The sequence below is a fragment of the Bombus pascuorum genome, chromosome 2 (genome assembly GCF_905332965.1).
Source record: "Bombus pascuorum chromosome 2, iyBomPasc1.1, whole genome shotgun sequence".
In the NCBI taxonomy this organism is placed as follows: domain Eukaryota; kingdom Metazoa; phylum Arthropoda; class Insecta; order Hymenoptera; family Apidae; genus Bombus; species Bombus pascuorum.
The window spans coordinates 14,109,534-14,133,299 of record NC_083489.1 but is presented as its reverse complement, the minus strand read 5'-3'; the positions used below and the strand labels follow the sequence as shown (position 1 = coordinate 14,133,299).

The 23,766-nt window shown below is 30.4% G+C and overlaps 6 protein-coding genes and 1 long non-coding RNA gene across 17 annotated transcripts in view; 3 read left to right on the top strand and 4 right to left on the bottom strand.

Annotated features, from left to right (window-relative positions):
* Positions 1–530: 530 nt before the first annotated feature.
* LOC132916669 (phosphoserine phosphatase) lies at positions 531–1,737 on the top strand. Its single transcript, XM_060976872.1, has 5 exons — positions 531–796; positions 918–1,052; positions 1,134–1,279; positions 1,354–1,515; positions 1,585–1,737. Exons 1-5 carry the CDS (start codon positions 657–659, stop codon positions 1,671–1,673), a joined length of 672 nt encoding a protein of 223 aa, XP_060832855.1. The 5' UTR covers positions 531–656; the 3' UTR covers positions 1,674–1,737.
* Positions 1,738–1,846: 109 nt separating this feature from the next.
* LOC132916671 (ubiquitin conjugation factor E4 A) lies at positions 1,847–6,823 on the bottom strand. Its single transcript, XM_060976875.1, has 14 exons — positions 6,089–6,823; positions 5,595–5,987; positions 5,194–5,514; positions 4,914–5,107; positions 4,714–4,824; positions 4,410–4,607; positions 4,207–4,324; positions 3,955–4,131; positions 3,720–3,865; positions 3,447–3,596; positions 3,085–3,328; positions 2,847–3,009; positions 2,516–2,720; positions 1,847–2,427 (listed from the first exon to the last, which is right to left on the bottom strand). The coding sequence occupies exons 1-14, from the start codon at positions 6,650–6,652 to the stop codon at positions 2,286–2,288; spliced, it is 3,126 nt and encodes a 1,041-aa protein (XP_060832858.1). The 5' UTR covers positions 6,653–6,823; the 3' UTR covers positions 1,847–2,285.
* Positions 6,824–7,053: 230 nt separating this feature from the next.
* LOC132916658 (centriolar coiled-coil protein of 110 kDa-like) lies at positions 7,054–12,083 on the bottom strand. Of its 3 annotated transcripts, XM_060976855.1 has the most exons (7): positions 11,681–12,082; positions 10,540–10,627; positions 8,667–10,457; positions 8,406–8,591; positions 7,893–8,065; positions 7,397–7,506; positions 7,054–7,226 (listed from the first exon to the last, which is right to left on the bottom strand). In XM_060976855.1, exons 2-7 carry the CDS (start codon positions 10,600–10,602, stop codon positions 7,171–7,173), a joined length of 2,379 nt encoding a protein of 792 aa, XP_060832838.1. In that variant the 5' UTR covers positions 10,603–10,627; positions 11,681–12,082; the 3' UTR covers positions 7,054–7,170. The 3 variants fall into 3 exon arrangements, 2 of the variants coding, with proteins under 2 accessions (XP_060832838.1, XP_060832839.1); XR_009660152.1 differs by lacking the exon at positions 7,893–8,065 and having other exon boundaries at positions 11,681–12,083; XM_060976856.1 differs by lacking the exon at positions 7,054–7,226 and having other exon boundaries at positions 7,878–8,065.
* A 498-nt stretch (positions 12,084–12,581) lies between these two features.
* LOC132916660 (MAU2 chromatid cohesion factor homolog) lies at positions 12,582–17,273 on the top strand. Of its 2 annotated transcripts, XR_009660153.1 has the most exons (9): positions 12,582–13,294; positions 13,597–13,776; positions 13,848–14,126; positions 14,201–14,447; positions 14,526–14,773; positions 14,849–15,054; positions 15,136–15,338; positions 15,408–15,677; positions 16,514–17,273. XR_009660153.1 is itself a non-coding variant. In XM_060976858.1 (8 exons), exons 1-8 carry the CDS (start codon positions 13,070–13,072, stop codon positions 15,602–15,604), a joined length of 1,785 nt encoding a protein of 594 aa, XP_060832841.1. In that variant the 5' UTR covers positions 12,582–13,069; the 3' UTR covers positions 15,605–17,273. The 2 variants fall into 2 exon arrangements, 1 of the variants encoding a protein (XP_060832841.1); XM_060976858.1 differs by having other exon boundaries at positions 15,408–17,273.
* Positions 17,274–17,428: 155 nt separating this feature from the next.
* On the bottom strand, positions 17,429–18,805 carry LOC132916668 (NADH-quinone oxidoreductase subunit B 2-like). Its single transcript, XM_060976871.1, has 3 exons — positions 18,717–18,805; positions 17,729–18,280; positions 17,429–17,625 (listed from the first exon to the last, which is right to left on the bottom strand). The coding sequence occupies exons 1-3, from the start codon at positions 18,739–18,741 to the stop codon at positions 17,528–17,530; spliced, it is 675 nt and encodes a 224-aa protein (XP_060832854.1). The 5' UTR covers positions 18,742–18,805; the 3' UTR covers positions 17,429–17,527.
* On the top strand, positions 18,740–23,464 carry LOC132916672 (uncharacterized). Its single transcript, XR_009660157.1, has 2 exons — positions 18,740–18,845; positions 23,316–23,464. It is a non-coding gene; the product is annotated as an uncharacterized LOC132916672 (long non-coding RNA).
* The window catches only part of LOC132916652 (anoctamin-8-like), a 29,980-nt gene continuing 26,172 nt past the window's right edge, over positions 19,959–23,766 (bottom strand). For 6 of the 8 annotated variants that reach the window (XM_060976818.1, XM_060976820.1, XM_060976821.1 and 3 more), the window contains 2 exons: positions 23,336–23,606; positions 19,959–23,240 (listed from right to left, as the gene is read on the bottom strand). In XM_060976818.1, coding sequence (XP_060832801.1) covers positions 22,757–23,240; positions 23,336–23,606 — 755 coding nt within the window. In that variant the 3' untranslated portion in view covers positions 19,959–22,756. The remainder of the gene's footprint in view (positions 23,241–23,335; positions 23,607–23,766) is intronic. The other 2 variants (XM_060976825.1, XM_060976819.1) reach the window with 1 other exon arrangement.

The window sequence follows — 23,766 nt, the reverse complement described above, 5'->3', positions numbered from 1 at the left end:
AATGATGCAATGAAACAAAAAATATAACGTTTACTTCTCTCATTATCAGTACTCTTGAGTATATTTTCTAATTGCATAACGTTTTTTTTTTTTTTTTTTTTTTTTTGGTTTTTACAATTTGTCCTGAAGAACATTTGGTAAAGTATTATATCTTATTTATTAGGAAAAAAAAAAAAAATAAAAATGAAATATAGCATGTGGGTGGCTACCCCTAGCTGGTACCCTAGCACCCCTAAGGTGCCGTCTTCGTGTTCGCTAGGTTATATCTTTTATGTAATTGCATAACGTATCAATAATGTTTTAACCTTAAGAAACACTCATAATTTTAATAAAGCTGGAATATTGGAAACTTGGAATATTGGAGCTATAGTATATTTCCTAATTCATACAATGATTTTATGTAATTGGGGAATATTATAACGAATTTCGTAAAAGACATTTTTTATCAATGATCAAAGCAGGTCGGCCAATGCATACGCAAGTAAACTACATACATGTGTAACTTACATATGTATGTAATATAGGTACGTAAATTCTTCTTTGTAATGTTATGATTTTTGAAAGTAAACGAGTCTGATTATTACCCCAGTTTTGTACGTGGTAACGATAAAAGATTCGTTAGTTCGGCGTACCATTTGTTGAATTGAACGAGATAAATGGCTAATCTAAGTGAATTAAAATCAATATGGAGAAACGCCGATGCCATTACCTTCGATGTCGATTCGACTGTGATACAAGAGGAAGGAATTGATGAACTTGCAAAGTTTTGTGGAAAAGAAAACGATGTTATTGCGTTGTAAGTTTTCTCTTCCTTTAATTTTTTCTTTACTTGCGGGTGACCGCTCTAACGGAAAGATGATCTATGTATGTATTTAATTGCTTATTTGTATATATATAACATCCGAAAATGATTTTAGAACAAATCGGGCTATGCAAGGAGATCTGACATATCGACAGTCTTTGGTTGAGAGGTTAAATATTATAAAACCAAGCTTTATGCAAATAAAGCAATTTCTGACCTCACGTCCATTAAAACTTTCACCTGGAATTAAGTAGGAAATAATTTTTAAGTCGACAAGAAACAATGAAACTAGATATGTAGGTGATTTTACAATTGCTTATGAAAATTTCAGAACACTGATAACAGCTCTACAAATTCGTGAAAAGCAAGTATTTTTGATATCCGGTGGATTTCGTTCTTTAATTGCACCAATTGCCACATGTCTTCATATTCCATTAGAAAATGTTTTTGCAAACAGACTTAAATTCTATTATACAGGTAATTGTTTGTTCATATTGATATAAGATTAATTTAATATAATATATCCAAATGTTTTATGAAATCACTTGTAGGAGAATATGCAGGATTTGATGAAGATCAACCTACTGCAATAAATGGTGGGAAACCAAAAATAATAGAGCAACTCAAAAATGAAAAAGGATTTACAACTGTTGTTCATATTGGTGATGGAGCAACAGATTTAGAAACTATTTCAGTAGTAGACCTATTTATAGGTATACCTTTCCATTACCTTAATTCTTAATTTACTTTACTTAATATTTAATATAACTTTTATTATACAGGATATGGAGGGAATGTAATCAGAGAGAGCGTAAAACAGCAATCATTATGGTATATTACTGATTTTAATGAACTTGTCAATATTTTGTAAACTTAAACAATATAATATTTCTTATAAATATTGCGATATTTGAACAATTTTAACAATAATCAATTTATCAGTTTTTTTAATAATATTTCCCTTACTCAAAAGTTAACTATCACCACGTTTATCTACAAAATTTGAAATTATTATACATAATTTACTCGGATGGTAGAAATTAATTTTATTCCAAACTCATCAATAACATGTATTTTGTTCGGGTCGAAAAGAAAACTTTATAATGAGTAGTTTTTACACGTATTATACAATAACAACAACGTTTAGCTCTATGCTTACATTGTTATATATATACCGTTACAAGACAATTCATTGCACACAGTACAGTGTTAAAAATTTTATAGAATGACAATAATTACAGTACACACTTAGTATCTGTACATATCTATGAGGATTTATATAGAAAAATATATACCTCTCTGTAAGTTATGAAACAACAAAATTTAAATCAAATACCACAAAACATCGGACTTACCATTGATTATATTTAATAAATCTGAAAATTAAATTCTTTTTTTAAAAATTCAGACAATATTAAACGTGAAAATTATACTTTGATATTGACTTGCTTAACTTTACTGACTATGTTTCATTCTTTGGTAATCAATGGTAATTTTTCGTCTTTTCTTGCTTCTTCTGTTGTATCCATTCATGTACTCTATGTTGAAGTTCAACATTTGATTTTACCATATCCATAGTAAGAGGAGATCTATTGAACGGGTCGGTCTGATCGCTTAATAAGTGCCTAAACAACATTAACGATAAAAATAATCAAATAAATATTTTGTTATAACAAACGGCCTGAATAATAGCAATGACAAAGAGATACTAACCTTGCAATGGTTTGCCGATCTATAGTTTTCCTTGATGATGGAAGAACAACAGGATCTGTCATTAAAGTAGACATAATTGGATCTAGAAATTCATCAGGAGCATCGATTAAAATTTCTTCTTCCTCCTTCTTATGACTTGCGGCTGTCTCGACATTTTTTGCAAATTGATCTAAATCGCCTAATATACCCACACCACCGATACGAACTGAAATTTTATTGTCTTTAGTAGGCATTTTCAATCATTTATAAAAATTAGAACAATATAGAATGTACAAATCATGGTATATTTTATGCATCTGATAGTAATTAAATTTTGCATAAATATAAGTACCAAGAACGTTATCAGCCAGTTTAAACAGTTCTGGACTGTATGAACGACCATCTTGTGAAACAGCAAGCGTAAAAGATTCACTCTGACTAAGATTTATATAAATTTCGCATATATTTAATACTAAATTTGCTGGATGGAACGCATACTCTTTCTGTCCATTAACCTAAAATTAAAATGGTTAATTCCAGCATTCTACAGTTTAAACAGGAACATCTAATAATTCAATTATATTTGTTACCTTTAAATTTTTTTTATTTGGCCCAACTAGCTGAAGCAACAAATAATTAAGCATCGAGGCAATACGATCCACCATGGTTGGATGACAAAAGATGGATTTTATTTCTGTGGTTAACATTTTTAATGTGTATATAGTTTTTCTACCTAATATATTGTCAAATCGTGCAATCATTCCAAGATGTAAGAGATAATGGGCTTGTTGATCACGTTCATGTTGTGGGAGTTTGTTCCATTCTCCACTTTCCCTTTTGATTGAAATTATTTTTCATTAATCTTATTTAGTAAATATAAGATTTATACAAGTTAGCAAAGTAAAATTACATATTGCTGATTAAATTAATAAGTAATAACCAAATTGAATACCTTGCTTGAATCAATTGTTTCAATTGAGCCATGCTTGAAAGTGCTTCATCTAGTAAGAAAACTGCATCATTCATTAAAAGATTTATAAAACGCAAAAATAATGGAGGCTGAGCTGCTTCCATATTGGCTTCTGCTTCTTCTGCTAAAGAACTGTACATAAAATCATTATCATACAACACCATATAATATGAATTATAGAGTTACTATAAAATATAAATAATAATAAATTTAATAAACGACTATGAAGATATATTATCTTTGTCCTTTGCTTACATGAAATTATTACGATGTTCTGGTAATTTCCACAAGTACTCCATAACAACATACATTGGTCGCCGATAATTAAACTTTTGTTCAAATTGTACACTTTGTCCAGTCATTTCAATACTCACGAATACTTTAAGTAAATTTGGAACAATCTAAATACATAATAAATAATACATAATAAAATAAAGTTTTATGATAGAAAAAAATATTTCATTTTATGAAATTCAAGCAGGTTACATACATATTGTCTATATGGATGTGTGATAAATAATTGTTCTCTATGGAATGTCCCTAAGTTTGGTGTTACAGGGCTCATAGTTTCATCACTTGTAGGTAAAAGTGCCTCTAAGCCTTCTGCTAGACGTGCACGTAGATGAGGATTATATAAACGTTGTTGAGACTCCATTAATACTATGATCTGATATCACATACTCGATTATTTTAATAAATCGTATGTATTTTTGCTGTTTTTAACATATTGTTGTTAACTCACCTCTGTTAATACAGGCGTTAGAAAGGATGGACCTTGTTCTTCAAAAATATTTGGATTTATGCGTCGTAATAAATACAAAAATCTAATAGTATTTTCTACCACAAATTCAGGAATGCATCTATGTAAAAATAATGGTGTTGTTAAATATTAGTTGTAATTATTAATATATATAGTTGAAACAAAGCACAATATTTAGAAGATACCTCAAAGTATCTGGAACAGTTTCTGGTAAAGGGAACTTCACCTCTTTACATTCCTTTGGAATGTAATTTTCTTCATTTTCTCCAATCTTTATATCATTTAAATATACTTGTACTAACCAAAATGCTGTTGTTGCGTGAAATTTTGCTAAGAGTTTTAACATCTCTGGTACTAAAAGGCTTGCTCTTAAAGATAAATACCTAAAATTTGATATATAAATTGTATATAAGTTATGCAATATAAATTTTTATGGTAAAAAAGGAGAGAAAAATCTTTTTTTTATTCTTAAGGATCATAAATATATACTTGGTCATTTCTCCTTCCATGCGTTGAGTTATTATATCAAATACTTCCGATCTACCACCATTCTGTGCATCCTGATATATTCTCTGTATTCTTACCAAATCCTGGTTTGTTCTAAAATTCAACACATAATTCTCTTAATTACCAATATTCTTTTATTATAAGTCTTAATTAAATTGAGAAGAAAGATTTAAAAGTCAAACCTTAAAAGTTTGTCTAACACTACTCTGTATCCAAGATCTAATGCTCTATGAGTTAGGAAAAAGCATTCAGTAGTAAAACCAAATGTTTTTGCAACTGGTCTGGCACCACCTTCTGACATTGGTATCAAACAAGTTTCTGAGGACATTCCTTTTAAATGTATATTTGAATTTATACATTCATCCTGATCATTAACCTAGATAGTTAATTGTTATAGAATAGTACATTGTTAAAAATTTGACAATTAATTTTAGTTGTATCATTTTTTGTAAATTGACTTACATCTGCAGCACAATATGTTGGATCAATTTTAGGTACTTTAGAATCATTTTGTTTAATGCAAAATGGTTGACAAAGACGCAATAGCACATTTCCTAAATTTAACATAAAACCGTCAGAAACACATAACAATGAGTCGAAGCTCACATCATTCTGGGTATTCCAAATTTTTCCCCTATTTGCATTTGAATGAAGACAATTGCCTATCCATTGTAAAGTTAAATGACGAACTTCTGTCGAACATTTTAACAGTAAATGAAAAACCTTTTGCAATGATTCGTTTAATGCATCTAAAGCTGTCCAAATATTTCCTTCAACTGAAGTCTACATGATAGAAAATATATATAAATATTATTCTATGCATAATTTAATTCCTTTTGTTCTTTTTTTTACAGTTTACTTGCCTGTTGCAGTGGCTTCTCAAAAAAATAAAAGGGCTCTTCTATTGTTTTTGGTAAACAGCTCAAGCTAAAAAGTGCACCTAATAATGTATCTGCATATGCTCGGCCTTGATTGCTTTTAGGAGTACTATGATTAATTACTAATTTAGCTAAGGGTTCTATCGAGGAAAAAAGATTTAATATAGTAAACCAATATTGACGAAAAAGGACAAGATTACTTTGTGCTGCTTCTTTGTAAATTATATCAAGAATAGGATTAAAAGACACAGTTATTGCATCCATATCATTGTCTTCATTATCATTTTGTATCTCGGACACAATACCATTGACAAATAATATAAATTCTGATTTGGGCCCAGTTTCATCCATACATAACGTAATAAACTGGTTATAGATCTGTAAAAAACAAGAAAAATAAATGAAAGTCCTTTAAACTTATTATATTTAACTTCGCAAAATATAAATCTCATTAATTATTTAAATGTACATTGATATACCTCTTGTTCTTCAAACAATTCTGGCTCTTGTAGCACAATACTTGCATTTTGTAATATTATCTGACTTATTTTACAAAGGACATCAGATAATTCTGGTTTGTTTTGATACAGTTGCAATCGACAGTAACTCTCAAACAAATAGGGTATTACTTGTTTTTCTGTTGTATGAGGATCGTTAAGAAATTGTTGTGAATTGTCTATAGGTACTAATTTAGATTCAAGATCAGGTAACATTAATCGGTCAAAAACTGCTCGCTCGATCGAATCAACATTAAGGAGAACTAATCTTCGGTTTTGGTGTTCATTTGCTCCTATTTCGTATAATGTTATTCCAAGTATATCGCCAAGAAGGCGGTTAACCTGATTATCGATTCTAGAATCTTTGGAACCTTGCAAATTTTTGATTTCCGTAATATTGTCAACATTTTTATCTTCAAGTTGCTCAACATAACTAACTTTATTACTTTCGTTGATAATTGCCTGACTTTGAGAGGAGAATGACACGGCATCGTTGATAGTTGAAAACAACCCAGCAAATGGATTGTTATTCACATTGTCGCACATGATTCTCTCGTTAAAACTCAATCACAATTATTGCAAGCATAATTATTCTGAAAATAAATTGCTATGATTTAATTTTCAACCTAAAATGTATTGCAAAATAAGCCAAAATATTCTCCTGATTACTGCACACTACTCTGTATTCGTTCCGTTGTAGAGCATATACGTGTGCGCACGCGCCTGCGTGTGCGTATGCATATGCGCACGCACCAGTGGTTGAATAAATCGAATTTGCTATAAAATATTGTTACATATATGTATATGCTTTTATTATTCATTTGCCACAAAATTTTTGTTTTCTTTGTTTATTGATATAAAGTTCAATTTTATGTTGAAAACCAAAAACAAATTGTGTACATGACCAAATTTATTTATTGTATAAATGATTCCTGTAAACATGAAAATAAATTTTATATGAAACGAATTTATTAAAAAATTGAGGCACAAAGTGGGTTTGTTTACATATTTTAACACAATATACACATATTAAATTAAATAATAGAAGGCACCATTATATCAATTTACCGCCAAGGTTTTCGTACAGTCCCAGCGCTGGTACTTCTTTTAATACTCTCATCTGCAAGTTATATAATTATCGATAATACACTGATATTGATGACTTATGTATCATGTAGTAAATGAGTTAAATAATAATATATACATATGTATATGTATTAATATAATTTGTAAATTAATTGCAGTAACAAATATTATGACCTGACATTATAATAAAAGGAAACAACTTACATAATATGTTTGAAGAGATAAGTCTTTCCTTAATATCTGAAGTCCAAGTTTGACATCTAGATCTAGACAAACATGAACGAACAAACGAAGTTGGTTGATATTCTTCCATCCTACCAGGAAAAAAATAAACAACAAATAAATGGGAATTTATATATATGTAATTATAGCTGTTGGTTTAAACAGCAGTATGTTATGCTAATATAAAAATGGAAAGTGTGTACTGGATATACGATTATTTTAGAAATTCTATTTGCTATAGAAAAAATTAAATATTGAGAATAAAAAGCATACTTCTGCAATACTAAATATACATTTCATATTACGTACTAATTATGTTCATTGATAAATTTATGGTACTAAATTCATTTAATACAAGCATCTAATAGCAAATAATGACATAATTTATTTTGTTTCAATAACATAACATTCTACATTTGAAGAATTCATAGAAATTTCTGTAAAAAAACAAAATAAATTTTACTATGCAGAGTCATACTCCTTCAGTTTTTTCCTGGCTAAAGTCCGTTGAGTTGCAAACGAGTATGATCTTGCAGATGATGGACGTTCTATACGGGATTTTTTAATTTCACGATCTTGCGCTATTACTTGCGTTCTTTTCTGGGGATTTTGGGCAAATAACTCCACTATATTCATAGAAGCTGCGTCACACTTTCAGAAATCATAAAATTTTGATGAATATCCTTTCCTTAAGAATTTTCATATTTTAAATAACAATTGTTTTACTTATCAACAGTAATAAAATAATGGATTTTAAAACACTTTAAGTAGATTATTATTAAAATAATATAAGTAGAAATTATTTGTTTTATTTTATCTTACTGTCAACTAATTACTATCAAATTGATACAAGTGAAAAGGAAATTTTTCTTTTTAAATTTATAGACGATATAATAAAAAGGAAACAAGACTTTAGTAAACTTCTTAATATTATAAAAAAATCAAACTGCATTGAGTGACATTTTTTTATTATAATATTTAACAATATTACCTGTAATTGAAGCCGATGTAAAAAATTAAATTCTGAACGATTGAGAGGGGCATCAACATGAAGTTTAAGCATGCAATGTAAAGCTTCTTTATATGTGTTTTTTAAAGCAATCACACGTTCGGTTCGCATCATTCTACGTACTAAATACCCTCTTGCATATGCGTTTATTATATTCACTGCTTTAATCTGTAGTATGAAAATAACTTTGTAATTTGAACTATTATTTAAATGGAAATTTAAATACAGAATATAAATACTTGCATGTTTAGTTTCATATATTGTCCTCTCAAGGACTGGTACATGAGTAGTTTTACTATCTAAAGGAAATAATTCTCGACTAACGTTTGAACGTTTACTTGTTTCACCCTCCTCTAATAATCTTTTTTTGTAATTTACATCATTTGATTGCATCTCTGTATTTCTTCCATTTGTTTTTGTCAGAGAATTATTAATGTTGACTGAGGGTTCTGTTTCTGATGATTGAGCTGTATATGAATATCTAGTAGAACAAGGAGCATTATCATAATTCACTTCAGGATAAATATAATTCAATGGACAGGAAGTTATGTTCGTCTTATTATCTTGTGAATATTCTACTTCATTCTTTTGCTCTAGATTATTTTTTAATGTTCTAACATTTTGCATATTGTTTTCATCATTAAAAGCAGGAGACAAGATATTTTCAGAGAGCAAAGAAACTGAAATTTTTGGAAAGGATTTTTTAATCTCAGTCAATAAAAGTAACTGTTGTTTTTCAAATTCCTTTTGTAGTAATGTTTGTTCTCTATGTTGACGAAACATTAATTCAGCCATCTGATTCTTATGCATCTCTTGTACCTTTTTGTAAACTGTTAGAAGTTTATCAGATGCAATAGTAGATTTCAATTTAGGGATTGGATTATCTATATCTGTATTTTTCAAAAATTTTGCCATCAAATTATTAGTTGCATAAATGCTATTGTGCTCATTTAGATCTTCCAAGGAACCACCAAGTTTACATACTGGATTAGAAGTGCAAGAGCTATTATACTTGTTCCATGTTTGTAATCTTTCTATCTTTTCATTGTTATTATCTACAATATACTTTTCATTATGATTAATTTGTATATCGCTTCTATTAATACACTCTTTAGCTAACATCGTTTGAATGCAATCTGCAGACTTTGTCGATGGACACATTACAAAAGAAGATTCCGGTTTCGTTTGTAAAGAAACGGACTTACACATTTTACGATTAGTTTTACGATTAGAGTTTCTTATAGGAACAGATTCTTTATTTTCAGGTTCGTACTCCCATTCAATTTTAGCTTGTGTAACATTCCATTCTTTTTGTTGGTTCGTATTCCCGTAAGATGTTGGAACATATTCTGAACATGGAGCACAAGCTGAAGTAGCAAGTTCCATTTGCATATGTGCCAATAATATTGGACTTGGAGTATCTAACACATAGGAACCTTGACGTACTAATTTAGGGGTATCTCCTAAATTATCAAAATTACTTTCTTGAGAATCTCTATCTCTGTTACATGTAGTGTTATTCAGTGTTAATGGAATAATATTTAATGTTTTAGGCACTTGTGGTTTACAAATATCTGATATTGTTTCTGTACTAGTAGATTTTATTGAAGCTGTTTCATTTAAGCAGCGATCTCTATCAACGCTAGCAGTTATTGATTTTGATTTTGAAACAGTACCAGGAGCCAAATTTATTTGATTTTCAGACTTACATTCCATGTTTAAATTTTTACTAGACTGTAATGTTTTTTCTAAATTGTCATTAGAGCTTTCAAAAATTTCTATTGGAACATTGTTTCTATCCGCAGTATTAGTTTCATTATAATTAATATTTTTGCATTCAGAAGAAATTAAATTCTCTCTTGAACCATGAACTCTTTTTTTACATTTTATATCCCTTGATTCTTTTGTAACTTTTCCTATATAAATATCACTATTATTACATTCTTTAGCAATGTGTAAAACATTCAACTTTTTTTCTATATTTATTGCACTTTTCTTATAATTGGATATTTCCTGTTTAATATCTTCAGTTATCTAAAAAAGATATATTTTATCACAAAATTAATCTTAAATGGTAATTATATATAATATAATGCCTATATGATATAGTGCATACCATTGGTGGTAAAATAGGAATTCCATTAATCTTGATACATGATACATATGAATGACCTTCCATAGTTTTAACTTTTTAAATAGATCTGCTAAAAGTGATAGGAAACTTATACATAAAGAAAACAACTATTGTTTAAAAAAACTTATTAAAGAAAGAATAGGATGATAATAATAATAATAAGTAAAATAAATTTTCATATTAATAAAGGCAATATTGTTAATAAACATTGTTTGTTATATAAAGATGTAAACAAAATAATTAAGTGATAGTTATATAATAATCAGAATAAAAATAGAGTAAAGCATTAAAGATAAATCAGAGTTTGGGATTGCATGCTCAAATATGTGCACGCATGTATATTAATTTGATTATTTGTTTATTTACATATAATAATTTTATTACATGCATATATAATTGAAATGAAGCTAATTGAAGCAAACACAATATCATCTAACAATTTCATTTCGAAATGTGTCTCAATCTCTTTAAAGATTAATTTATTTAGCAAATTTGTTTGTCAGAATTCATTACATTTCAAATTATACTTACTGTTACTTTGTATTTTTTGATAAACATTTTATCCAATACTAACACTAACGTTAGAAGAAAACTATTGAGTATATTTAATTTTATTTAAATGAATAAAAAACGGATATGCATTTTCAGTTTATTCATTTACATATTTATATGTATCGATGCATCGATGATACTACATCGGGAAAAACTTCCAAAAGCTAATATTTCAATAATTATTTATGCATTTTTTCATTATGAAAACATCAAGCTCTGATCACAGACGAGAAAAAATAAATATGACATCGACATGCAATGATGCAATGTTTTTTCGTACCCACGTTTTGGGGTCATCTAAACCTAACCAAACTCTTTCCCTTATTGTGCAACGGGCACATTCATTTACTTAAATTGCGTAGGTAACGTACGACGAAGAAACCGAACGGAATGCATCAAAACTGAGTGAGATACATCAAAACATAGCGAGCAATGAACTGTAAAACATTGTTATAGGAACAGATACAGAGCTTCAAATATGCGTTATCTTAATAAATCTACACATATTATCTCTTGCAGATATTTAAATCCTACTAGTATGTCAACACTGAGAATGGTAAAAGCGAGTTACCTCTTGTTCTCTGTAACACCTAGAGTGAAGACTTTTCGAATAATAAACAGCAAATGATTTTTTAACATGTTACGCATAGGAAATCACGTACTAGGTTAAATGGTAATTATTTAGAGGTTTATTCTCACTATCGATTTCGATGGTTTTTGAACATATTATCGGAGGCATGATTTTGAACAATTTTTTTCTATTACACATGTAACCGGCGCTCGACCCTAGTTTCCGAGATATTTACAAAACATTGTTGGTACCACTACAGTGAATTCTGTCTATAATTGTACGTTCGTGGCAACGTATTCGTTAGTATTAGTTAGTTGCCGGCTGGATAAAATGATCTAACCTAATCCAAACCTAACCTAACCCAAACCTAACTCATCTTTTGTTTATATTATACAATGTGTCACCAAAAACGAATTATTTAAATAACTCTCAATTTTTGAGATACAAAGAAAGATTTGAAACAAAAGTTGTTTGGTTACGAGGGGACTATTACGTAATAAAAAACATTTTTCTCAGATTGACGTGTTTAAGAATTTTGAAATTTCACGTCCAATTTTAGCACAATTTCTTCTATGCGATTTTCAGTATATGAGTACCGAGGCCACGATCATGTAAACAGGTCTCGACCCTCAACATGCCACATAGAAGAAAGCATTCTAAAATTGAATTGTTAAAAATCAATATGAAAAGTAAGAAAAGTCTTATTTTGCACATGTGTGACATGCTATGAATGTCTCAGACAGAGACTAAGACAATTTACCCATCTTTGTCTATTTTGCAAAAGCGAAAATTTTGTTGTCTTTTATGTTGATTTTTCACGACTCAATTTTCGGTTTTCCCTAAAAAGTATCAAGTCCTGTTTATATGATCGTGGGTACAACCGTGCTCAAGTAATTGCAATCTAGTTATCATTTAAACGCCACCACGCAGAGGTTAGAAAACCAATATTCCCTATTAAATAAAATAAAACCCTATTTAGTTATATTCCAAAGTATCCAAAGCTAACGAAGTAATGATATATAGTTCACTACCGTTGTACATAGAAATTATTAAAATGAATAATGTCGATGTCTATCTAGACTATTCTTGTTATCGAAATATCAATTATCTGTGCCTGGAAACGATGATTCTTAGTACGTCTATAAAAAATGTGAAGCAATAATAATAGAAAATGTCCTGTTACATATGTATGTAAACATTACGCAATAAGCGGTTTCCAGGGGAAACGAATCTGACGGGACACCGCGAAAATTGTAAATCGAATCGTGATTGTAATTTCTCTTCTCAGAACGGTGATTCCAGTTTTGTTCCAAGTGTAATTGAATCCCGTGTGCGAACCCAGTGACCGTGTCTTATCACGGTTGGAGATTTTACCCGTGAAATGTCAAAATGGCGTCTTCGCAGGACGCTTGGTATCTGTCGTTGTTAGGACTAGCAGAAAACTTTCGAACCTCGAGTCCACCGAATATCAAGTCATGTATACAGTGTTTACAAGCGGTTTTCAATTTTAAACCGCCTCCAAGAGTTGAAGCACGCACCCATCTTCAACTTGGTAACATCCTTCTTACGCATACCAAAAACATCGATTTGGCGCGGTCTCATTTAGAACAAGCGGTAAGTTGTACTATTATTTGTACTTTAATTAATTACGTTCAACCTTTTCTTCTAATATTGTATTTTATTTTTATCGCGTATTACGTGGAAATTTTGATACATCTGTTTATCCTGATTCTAACCTTTCTTTTTATTTTGGTACAGTCGGTAATACATGTATAAGATTATGAGTGATTAAAAATCAATTGATATGTTAATCTGTATGTACTTAAGCAATGGTTTAATTTTTGGATAATTGATAATTTAATATTTGGATAATTGATATTTGTTAATTGATGTGTAATATTGACATTATGTTTTAGTGGCGATTGAGCCAGAATATAAACACTTTTGATGACGTTAAGTTTGAAGCAGCAAGTGTGGTTGCAGAATTATATGAGCAACAGCACCAATCAAATCTAAGTAAACCTATATTACGGAAGGCTATAGAACTTTCTCAACACAATGTGTATTGGCATTGCAGACTTATTTTTCAACTTGCAGTAAGTTGGAGATTATTTTAATTAATGTCAATAATGAAGTAGTTGTTTAATGATATTTTTGTGTGATTTAGCAAATACATGCATCAGAAAAAGATTTTGTCGCAGCTAGTAGTCTACTTGCAGTAGGTGTTGATTATTCTCATATCAGCAATGCAAGTTATACGAGAGTTCTATTCTTATTGAGCCGATGTATGCTTTTATTAATAGACAAAAAGTTTACTGAGGTTCATCCGCTTTTAAATTCAGCTGGACACCATGTTGAAAATTGGCAGGGTAGTCCACATCAAAAAGAGTATTTAAAAGTATATTTTTTAGTACTTCAAGTTTGTCATTATTTAATGGCAGGACAAGTAAGCAATGAATAATATTTTGTATTTAATAAATGTATACTAACTATTTATTTATTTTAAACTTTTCTTGACAGGTTAAAAGTGTGAAACCTTGTTTAAAGCAACTCCAACAGAGCATACAAACTATAATGTCTCCTAGCTGGCCACCAGATGAAATAGTTACGGGTTCTAATATCGGAGATATGTTTATATGGATGCCAAAGGACCATTTATATGTTTTGGTGTATTTAGTAACAGTTATGCATTCAATGCAAGCTGGTTATATGGACAAAGCTCAGAAATACACAGATAAAGCATTGACTCAAATTGAAAAGCTCAAAAGTGAATGCAACAACTCATCATTTTAGTAATGTTATTATGACTTCCTAGTTAAATTAACATTCATATTGTATTTTGCAGTTGTTGACAACAAACCTATACTTTCTGTTTTTCAACTAATGTTGTTGGAGCATATAGTAATGTGCAGACTAGTAATGGGAAATAAAAGTGTAGCTCTTGCAGAAATTTCTCAAGCTTGTCAGCTTTGTAGAAGGCAGCCAAGGTTACTTCAAGGTCATAAGCCACAATTGCATGCTTTATTGGGATTATATGCAATGTCTATGAATTGTATGGAAGCTGCGGAAGCACAATTTACTGCTGCTTTAAGAGTAGGATAATAAACAAATTAAATATTACTAAATGGTACTTTTTAGTAGTATTGTGTAAAATAATGTCTTTTACAGACATCGCAAGAAAGGGAATTGTGGACTTTCGCGAATTTGAATTTGGCAATAGTATATCTTAGGACAAAGAGGGATGCTGATTTAGGTGCTTTATTAGAACGAATAAATCCCGAGTCTTTACCATCTCATTCACACTCTTTAAGGGCAGCAGCGTATTATGTTCAAGGTCTTCAAGCATTTTTTGGAGCGAGATACAACGAAGCAAAGTACGAATCGATAACTATTATTATACTTAATATCTTTCAAAAAGCCATCAAATGTACCTAAACATATAAATATATTTATAGGAGATACCTCCGGGAAACTCTAAAAATGGCCAATTCTGAAGATTTAAACAGACTCACGTCATGTAGTCTTGTACTTCTTGGACACATATTTCTTTCTTTAGGAAATAGTAGAGAGTCCATGAACATGGTTACTCCTGCGATGCAATTAGCTTCTAAAATACCTGATGTTCATGTACAATTATGGGCTACGGCCATACTTAAAGGTATATGGAAATTTGGATGTATTTAAACAATAGAAGGTTCATCTTTAAATGACTCATCTTTGTCGATAGATTTGTATAGAATTTGTGGAGATCCGAATCGCGAAAGCGAAGCATATCAAATGCATTGCACGTTTTCGCAAACACTCTTGAAAGATCACTTTCAAAGTACACAGATGGGCGAACATAATCTTATACAGTGGACTGATGGGCCTGTGCCTGCTTTGCCGAGTAATCCACCACCTTCAACGTCACAAGCAATTCTTTAATAATATCCAAAAACTCGATAGTTTGTATGTTCGAAGCGTGTAAACTATTTGATGGAGCACAGAAAGGTGTTAGGTTTGTACAATTTGGTTATCGAATTATATAGTGAACAATAGAATCAGAGATAAAAGCATGAGACTCTTCTAAACGAGAGAGTGAAGTAGGTTGAATCACAAACGAACTAATTAATTGCGATTAAATCGAAGAGAGCAAAAATTTAATTGTTCAATGTGGGTATTAAATGATACCACAAAAACTCATTGTTTATTATCTAAATATTTTCTGGTAACTAAAGATCACACAGGATTTCATTTGCAGAGTTTCATAAAGATTATATATATACTATAAGTTTGTACAAACAATTTATTGTAGTCGTTTTCTATGTCACAGAGATACACACAAAAAAGTGAAAATATGTATAAAATATTGATATATTTTATTATTTTGTAAATTGTAAATTATCTCGAGACTTTTTTCCTCATAAGTGTAAATCTGCAAAGAAGAAGAGAGAAAAGTGGCAGTACTATCGCTCCAAGTATCAAAATAATTAAACGCATTTTTCAATGTAATTATCATACCATTGCACAAATACTATTTTAAAATTAACAAAAAGTTTAATTTATGCTATAAAAGTGATAGATTTTGATACGAATGTTAAGAAATATTTGTTGTTGGTGCTAAATTAAAGGACACATTAAAATGCGTTAATAATTTAAGTCTTGGAAAATCTTATTTGTCATACGGAGAACAATATTTCCGGCCAAATCAATTTTTCTTTATATCTTAGTTGCTCTCTGTAAGTAATTTATCTAAATTTGACATTCTAAGAATAACCTAACGTTACTATTTTGTAACTTACATTGATTTTATTCACATATTTTTTTAAATTTATAATTCATACAACTTTTTAGGTTTACATAGCACGTTGGCAAGTATGTTTTGAATTAAATTTTAAATCGAGACTGATAAAATTATTATAATAAAGAACTAGATAAATATGGATCAGAGATATGATACGTGGGTGCATATTTCAGAGACTATGAATTTGTACATCTATGAAGATAAATTTAAATAAAATTGAACATTTCACGAAAATAAAGATTGGATTGGTAAAAATGAAGAAAATAAGAATAAAATATTGATAATATTTCCAACGTACTATGCTCTTCAATGACCAAAGTAGGCTTTTAAAATTCGGGCTGTGGACACAACAGAAATAATTGTATGTTCATAAACGTGTACCCTTACATATGGGAAAACATGTTGATAGGTACAATAGGTTGCAAAATGTTCTTTGAAAAACAAAAGAAGTATCGTACCTATTGTATGCGTGGTGCGTATCAGTTGATGTGTTTTTATTCAACAATGTATGTATATAATGTATAATTAAAATAAACACAATCGTAAGTAGTATTAGATAGAGCAATATATGAGAAAGGAAAAAAATAAAGGGGCCTTACTATGTGGTAAGCTAAGTGGCAAAGATGTTCCGCCTAACTTTGCATTGTTTTTAAATTAAGATATTGTACATATTTTAAATAGCAAAGATAATAAAGAGTAAAACAGAGAAAAAAATATAACAAGACTACATACCTGTAAAAAAGTACTTTATCGTTTTCGTGTATTTATGTAATCAATATGGAAATTATATTATTTGAATTAATACTGTCATCTTTGAGTTCTTTATTTATAGTATTTATATGTATTTTTGGTGGTTGTACATGATGATAAAAAATCCATAAAAATAAACAAATCTTAGGAAAAGACATGGTTGTGTAATAAATTAGTCATTTTAAAACAGTGAGATATTAATTTTTAATTACTACTTAAAATAATTTATAGTTTCATTTCTTACTTTTATCATGTTTTGTATTATAATACCAACATGTATATATAATCTATCACAATTATTACGTACATTTACATTATTTTCTGTACCATAACTGTACAGTTTTCATACGTTTCACCTTCTTTTGCAATTGAAGGATGCCATACATTAAAGCTTCAGCTGTTGGGGGACATCCTGAAATGTGTTTAAATATATATATAACAATTTTTTACTAAGATAAAAGATTAAGCTTAAGACATAACATTAAGCTTTTTATGAATGTTACATCAAATATTACCTGGCACATATATGTCCACAGGCAAAATCCTATCACATCCTCTGACAACAGAATAACTATAATGGTAATAACCACCACCATTGGCACAGCTTCCCATTGAAATGACCCATCGGGGTTCGGGCATTTGATCATACACTCTTCTCAATGCAGGTGCCATTTTATTTGTGAGAGTACCAGCAACAATAATAACATCAGCTTGTCTTGGAGAAGCTCTAAATACAACTCCATATCTGTCCATATCGTATCTTGGAGCTGCAATATGCATCATTTCGACTGCGCAACAGGCTAGACCAAATGTAAGAGGCCATAATGATCCTTTGCGACCCCAGTTCATAATATCATCTAATCGCGCCACTGCATATTCAGCCATATTGTTGGTATCTTGAAAAGGACTATAGGGCTTCCTTTTTACTTTTTGTGGCAAGGAAGGTCCACTTTTTTGCTCTACTGCATCTGTGGCCATATGTTTGACTTGATTGACTAAAGTTCCAGGACATCCTGATAAAGCAATGTTATTGCGTATCAGGGATGCTAAGCCCTGATTAAAAGAGGCTGAAAAGAAAATATTTATCCATATTAATTTTCTAAATATGTGATTTAATTTATATTATATTTACATTTATGAATATTTATCTGTTACATAAGTTACAACTTTTGTAAAAGATAAATTTTTTATTATTATTGGAGATTTTTGTTGATACGTGAGGTTATGAAATGTGTTACAATAGAATTTGAAAATGACACCTATACTTCAGTGTAAGAAAATAAAGCTAATTTAGTTGAAATTGCTACATCTTATGCAATACGAACTATTAGAGAGAATGAGCCATAAAATTAAACGTAAATATATATGAAACATATTAGTATATTTAGAGAAGAATTTCTTCCAAATGAAGAAATGTTACAATGTTACGATATGTACTTATCGTTAGTTTACTTAATTACTGAAAACAATCGATGATTTTGAAAAGAATTGTCGTAAACTTACGCGATAACATAATACAGCGCAACATTTTTCACCCTACAATCTACAATACCTTCCCGTCACACAGTTGTCTGCTACACTGCGATTCTGCGCTGTAAATGCATCTCAAAGCGTTATATGTATGGTACCATGGTATGTATTTACCATAGAAATAAGAAATGTATAAATATATGACCGTAATATAAATTGAGCTGTTAAACCTAATATAGTTGATTAAGTGGCAACAGATATATTTGCCTAATTAACCTCAAAAGATATATTCAGTTTTCTTAATTTATAGGTTGTGTTCAAAAAACATAATGTATTTTCTAATAAATATATGACATGGAGAAACAAGCATCAGGCATTGAAAGATGTAGATTTGTTACAGATAGGTCGAATATTGTAAGAACTGTGATTTTCAATATTTTTAACCGCTTGTAGTTCATAGTAACGTTAATCGATTTTTTATTTAATTTTAACCGATGATATTTTCAGCATGTACATAAAACTGATATAAATCTATAAAACGTATTGTTTAAATTTGTATTACAAGCTCAGATAAAAAAGGTATAAAAAGCGAACTTCACTTCGCTTTCACTTTATTTTCTTCCCAATTCCGACCAGTTGCAATTTTCTCAAAAAATTGTTGAGAGTGCATGTAGGAAACTAATCCGTCTATTTTCAGCAGATTGCAATCTTACCATCAGAGGACTAAAATCTGAGCTATACTTTCACTAACAATAACTTTCCCGATAGAATCTCATTGTTAAATACAATATAATTTCGTTTTATTATACAGATAAATAACTACAGTAATTAGACAGTTGTTTAACAAAATTTGCAATGTTTTAAATCATTTCATTTTCTTTTTAACATTCATATTTCTATTCAGTAAGATCTACTTTTCTAACTGAATTGCGATTGTTGAGAACTAATTCTTTGATACTTTAAAATTTTTTAAAAGGAAAATTATTATCTGTTTTACTTTACCAGATTATAATTATAATTGTGATATATTTGCGTTAGGAAAAAGTATAAATGAACAAAACACCATTTTTTCGTAGAATGTTTTTATTGGCTCAGTTTCTGTTTTATACAAAACATCTAAGAAACACAGATGCTTTCCGCTGACATTTTTTTCCTTAAACTTCGCCTTACGAAAGCGGCTAATCTATCGACTTCGCGACGTTTTTCTAGTCTTGCAGTTCCCAAAGGGCACGCTAAAGTATAATGCGATACTTATTTTTTTTGTTTGCTTCAACAGTGCTTGTATGTCGACGCATATACCTAATCACAACACTACTTATTTACTCAATGGTGGTCGTTAAAAAGTCGAAACGTAAGGTTGTTAAAAAGTGCCTCTCGAGTGAACGACTGCACTACTTCAGCAAATGGACGGGGACTTTAACTAGGCCATAGAACCAAATTTTTTCACTATTCGCGTTGCCTTGTAAACGTAAACAATTCCCTATATACAAAAACGGTCCCTACTATTTGTCGCTTACCAACCGAGCTAATTTCATTCATAGTAATTTTTTTACCTAAGGCTCCTGTTTTATCTCACCGATTTGTCTCGATCGAACGGTAAAACAAAATATTTCTTTACATTTTACAAGTGTATCGTGCTTCGTTGAACGAAAACTGCATTTAATTATTTTCTGTTTAACCACTTGCCTTATATCATATACAAAATCATTTTCGTAATTTACCGATTATCGAATTATAATAGACCGTGAATTTTTATGCATTTATAGGAAATTAAAAAGTCCAAAAATGCTGATATGATGATATTCAAAAATATACAAAATATTTAAAAGATAGTACTTATTATAATACTGAGTGGAAAAAATAAATTTCTTCTTAGATTCCATTTGTTTAGTTAGATCTACGAACATATGAATTTACATAAAAATCCTCAGTCTAGTAATATATAGAAAATTATGTTTGAGCCTGAATTCAGCTACATTGAATCACGTGGACGTTATTTTGATTAAGTCCGAAATGTTTTAAAGAAATTACGTGCAGTTAAAGATTCATTTGTAGAAACAACATTTTCATTTGAAACAGTTTCATTTAAAACAACATAGTAAATTTGAATGAGATTAGTTAAAAAATAAGTCATAAGGCAAGGAGTTAATCGTAGACGTGTATGAACTCTGTGTGCATTTGTACGTTGTACCATATAGAGACCTCGTAGAGAACTATTTAGCGAAAATTCATTAACCCATAAACACCTAGGTAACATATAATTAACAACTTATACTTCAGCAACAACAATAGGATCATTTGTCATTTTTTTAAGTTTCGAGTCGGATATATGAATGGCTCCCGCTACCAACAGCAGCTGCTTAAATAATTTACAAATGTAACAGTGTTTCTTTCTATGCATCTTAAACTCTTATGATCATTTCCAGTCGATTATTCGACGCCAGTTTTTATAATGTAATGTACCTTTTTAAAATCGATAGGTAACCCATTTTAGAATGGTCATTTTAAAACGTACCTAAACTTAATTTCAAGTAACGAACTAATTATCATCAGAATTTTATTGAAACATTCCAAAAATATAGAAAAACTTTAAATTCTAATATTTTTCCCGCGCATATGTTATGAGTTAAAATCCTGCATGCATTTGTGCGCAGGTGACTTTCTTGTAACATTATCTCGCATCCTTCAAAATTGTTTTCAATTTTTTCTTTCTTTTGCCTTTTTATCTTTTTCATAGAGTTAATATAAGATTTATGAAGTAGTATTTGCTAATTATAAGAACAATTTAACATAATATAAAACCATATTAAAGGGGAAAATGTATATGTTGACACATACAGTCGGCAGCAAAAATAGATGGACAGATAGTGGAGATAGATATCAATGAAGTTTCGGTAAATATGGCTTGTTTACAGAAAAGTGTAAATTAATTTACTAAGTAATTTATATAGTATAAGCATATATAATAAATTAAACTTATATACATATAATACTAATACTAGTTTGATTAAACTTCATTGATAACTAGTTCCGCTACATTTTCACTTATTTTTATCCCCGATTGTACCTTATTTTCAATTCAAAACAACCAATATAGACAGAATATTTGTAATTATTCCTTTTATACGTTTTAAGATGATGAAATTTTAAGGAAGTCAGAAACAATTTCCATATAGTATGGCACAAATCGTTCTGAAGTTTACGATCTACAATGCCGAGGTATCGACTAATCTACCAAAAATTGTGATTTTAAAAGGATGATAATCTAGAATCTCTATAGAACTTTATCTAAAATTTTCAATTTACTTTGTGCGCCGTTTCTTTATTCATTTTTATTAATGATTCTCTTAGAATCACGACTCCAGATGATACATAACGGTCATATCTCCTTAATGATTTCTTAAACATTTTTAGAAATTCTCATGAGCCTTTCGGTGCACATGGTTCACTTGCGCAAATGATACTCACTCGAAATCTTGTTATATTAATGAATCAAAATTTTTAAGAAAATGAGCTTTCTCTATTGGAAAACATAAATAAAGTCAATACTCGAAGCTTTGAAACCATTTGCATTAAATGCTCGCTTAAGTACACTGTAGTTCAGCGCCATCGTTGTCAACATTATAGTCCAGAATGATAAAACAGTGAGTAGCATTATTCTCCAAATTGAGCAAGTTTTCGTTCAACAATGATATTGAAAATTTCAATTGATATTAGTTCCATATTTAAGTAGTAAACAGAGAAGAGAGATTTTTGCAAAAATGTACAAAAAATAATGTACAAAAAGTATTCATTGTAGGAATAAACAAGTGTTCTTACCCCCATTTTTGTTCTTCACTTAACTTCCTGTTTCTTTTATGTGCGTTACTAGTTTTCCTTTGATATTTACATAAGAACGTAGGTCATAAATCGATTAATTCGCAGAATCCCTTTTCTCTTTTTAAATACGTTGTTGATATGGCCTCAGAGATTCTGCGAAATTCATATACAACATTCGTTCCGTAGCGAGTATCACTGGCGCAGACGAACGTTTCTACATTAGCGTGTAAAACGAAAGTGGAAACGTCAAGCGACTAATGATTAAGTCTGCGTAATTCCATGGCTGCGATGTCGTCCACGGATATAAGCTTCTCTATGGGGATGCAAGAGAGCTCACCACCGACGCACGATTGTGGTTGTTGCCACCTAGCTTCTTTCTCCGCCACTTTGGCTTTTAACTCAGCCTCTCTTGCTCTCCGTTCTTTCAGCTTCAAGGAGAAGATCGCCACAGATCTGGCCCTCTTCATTAGACTCTGTTTCACCCTGGTCTTCTTCGCTTCCCTGTCCTCTTTCGATGGTTTCTCCTCCTCCTGACTTGAAATTGTTTTGTTTGAGTCTGAAAGACCGCTCGAGTCCTTCTCTTTCTCGGCATAATAGGACGATTGCTGTTTGTATTCCTGCATCTCTCGCTGATGTTGCTGATACTGTTGCTTCTCTGCCTTTTCTCGTTCCCTTTCTCTCTCGGGGGAGAATCGGAACTTTTGATTTCTATGAGCCACTGTCCATGGTGGGGCAGATCTTTAAACAAAATTATGAGTATAGTTTGATAAACTAGATTTTTAAGAAGATATTCTCTTTAATCTTACACTTCAGGATAAAAGATATTAGATTACCTAAGAAGATCACTGTCCGACGAGGATGCAAGATCTTTTGAGACGATACAATCAGTGGACCTGTGAAGAGTCAACTCGTCCCCGCTTCCACTAACCGTACCAGCTCCACTGATCTCGGAATCGCTGGACTTTCGACCACCAGCTTCGAGACCTAATCTTCGAACCCAATCAACACCTCCATGAGGTCCAATTGTTAAGTGATGACTGTAGTGGTCAGTTCCACCCGATGCCTCTGACTCAGTCTGAAGCCATTCCCTTGAACGCCTTCCTACTTGTAAATAAAAAGAAAATGTTTTTTATATAGTTAGGAAACATTAAAGATCTATTTAACAAAAAATTCATGTTTACTAAATTAAAAATAAGCATACTAAACTATACATTACATTAAATATATATAATACATTCTTCTATCAAGCGTTTCTTATAAAGGG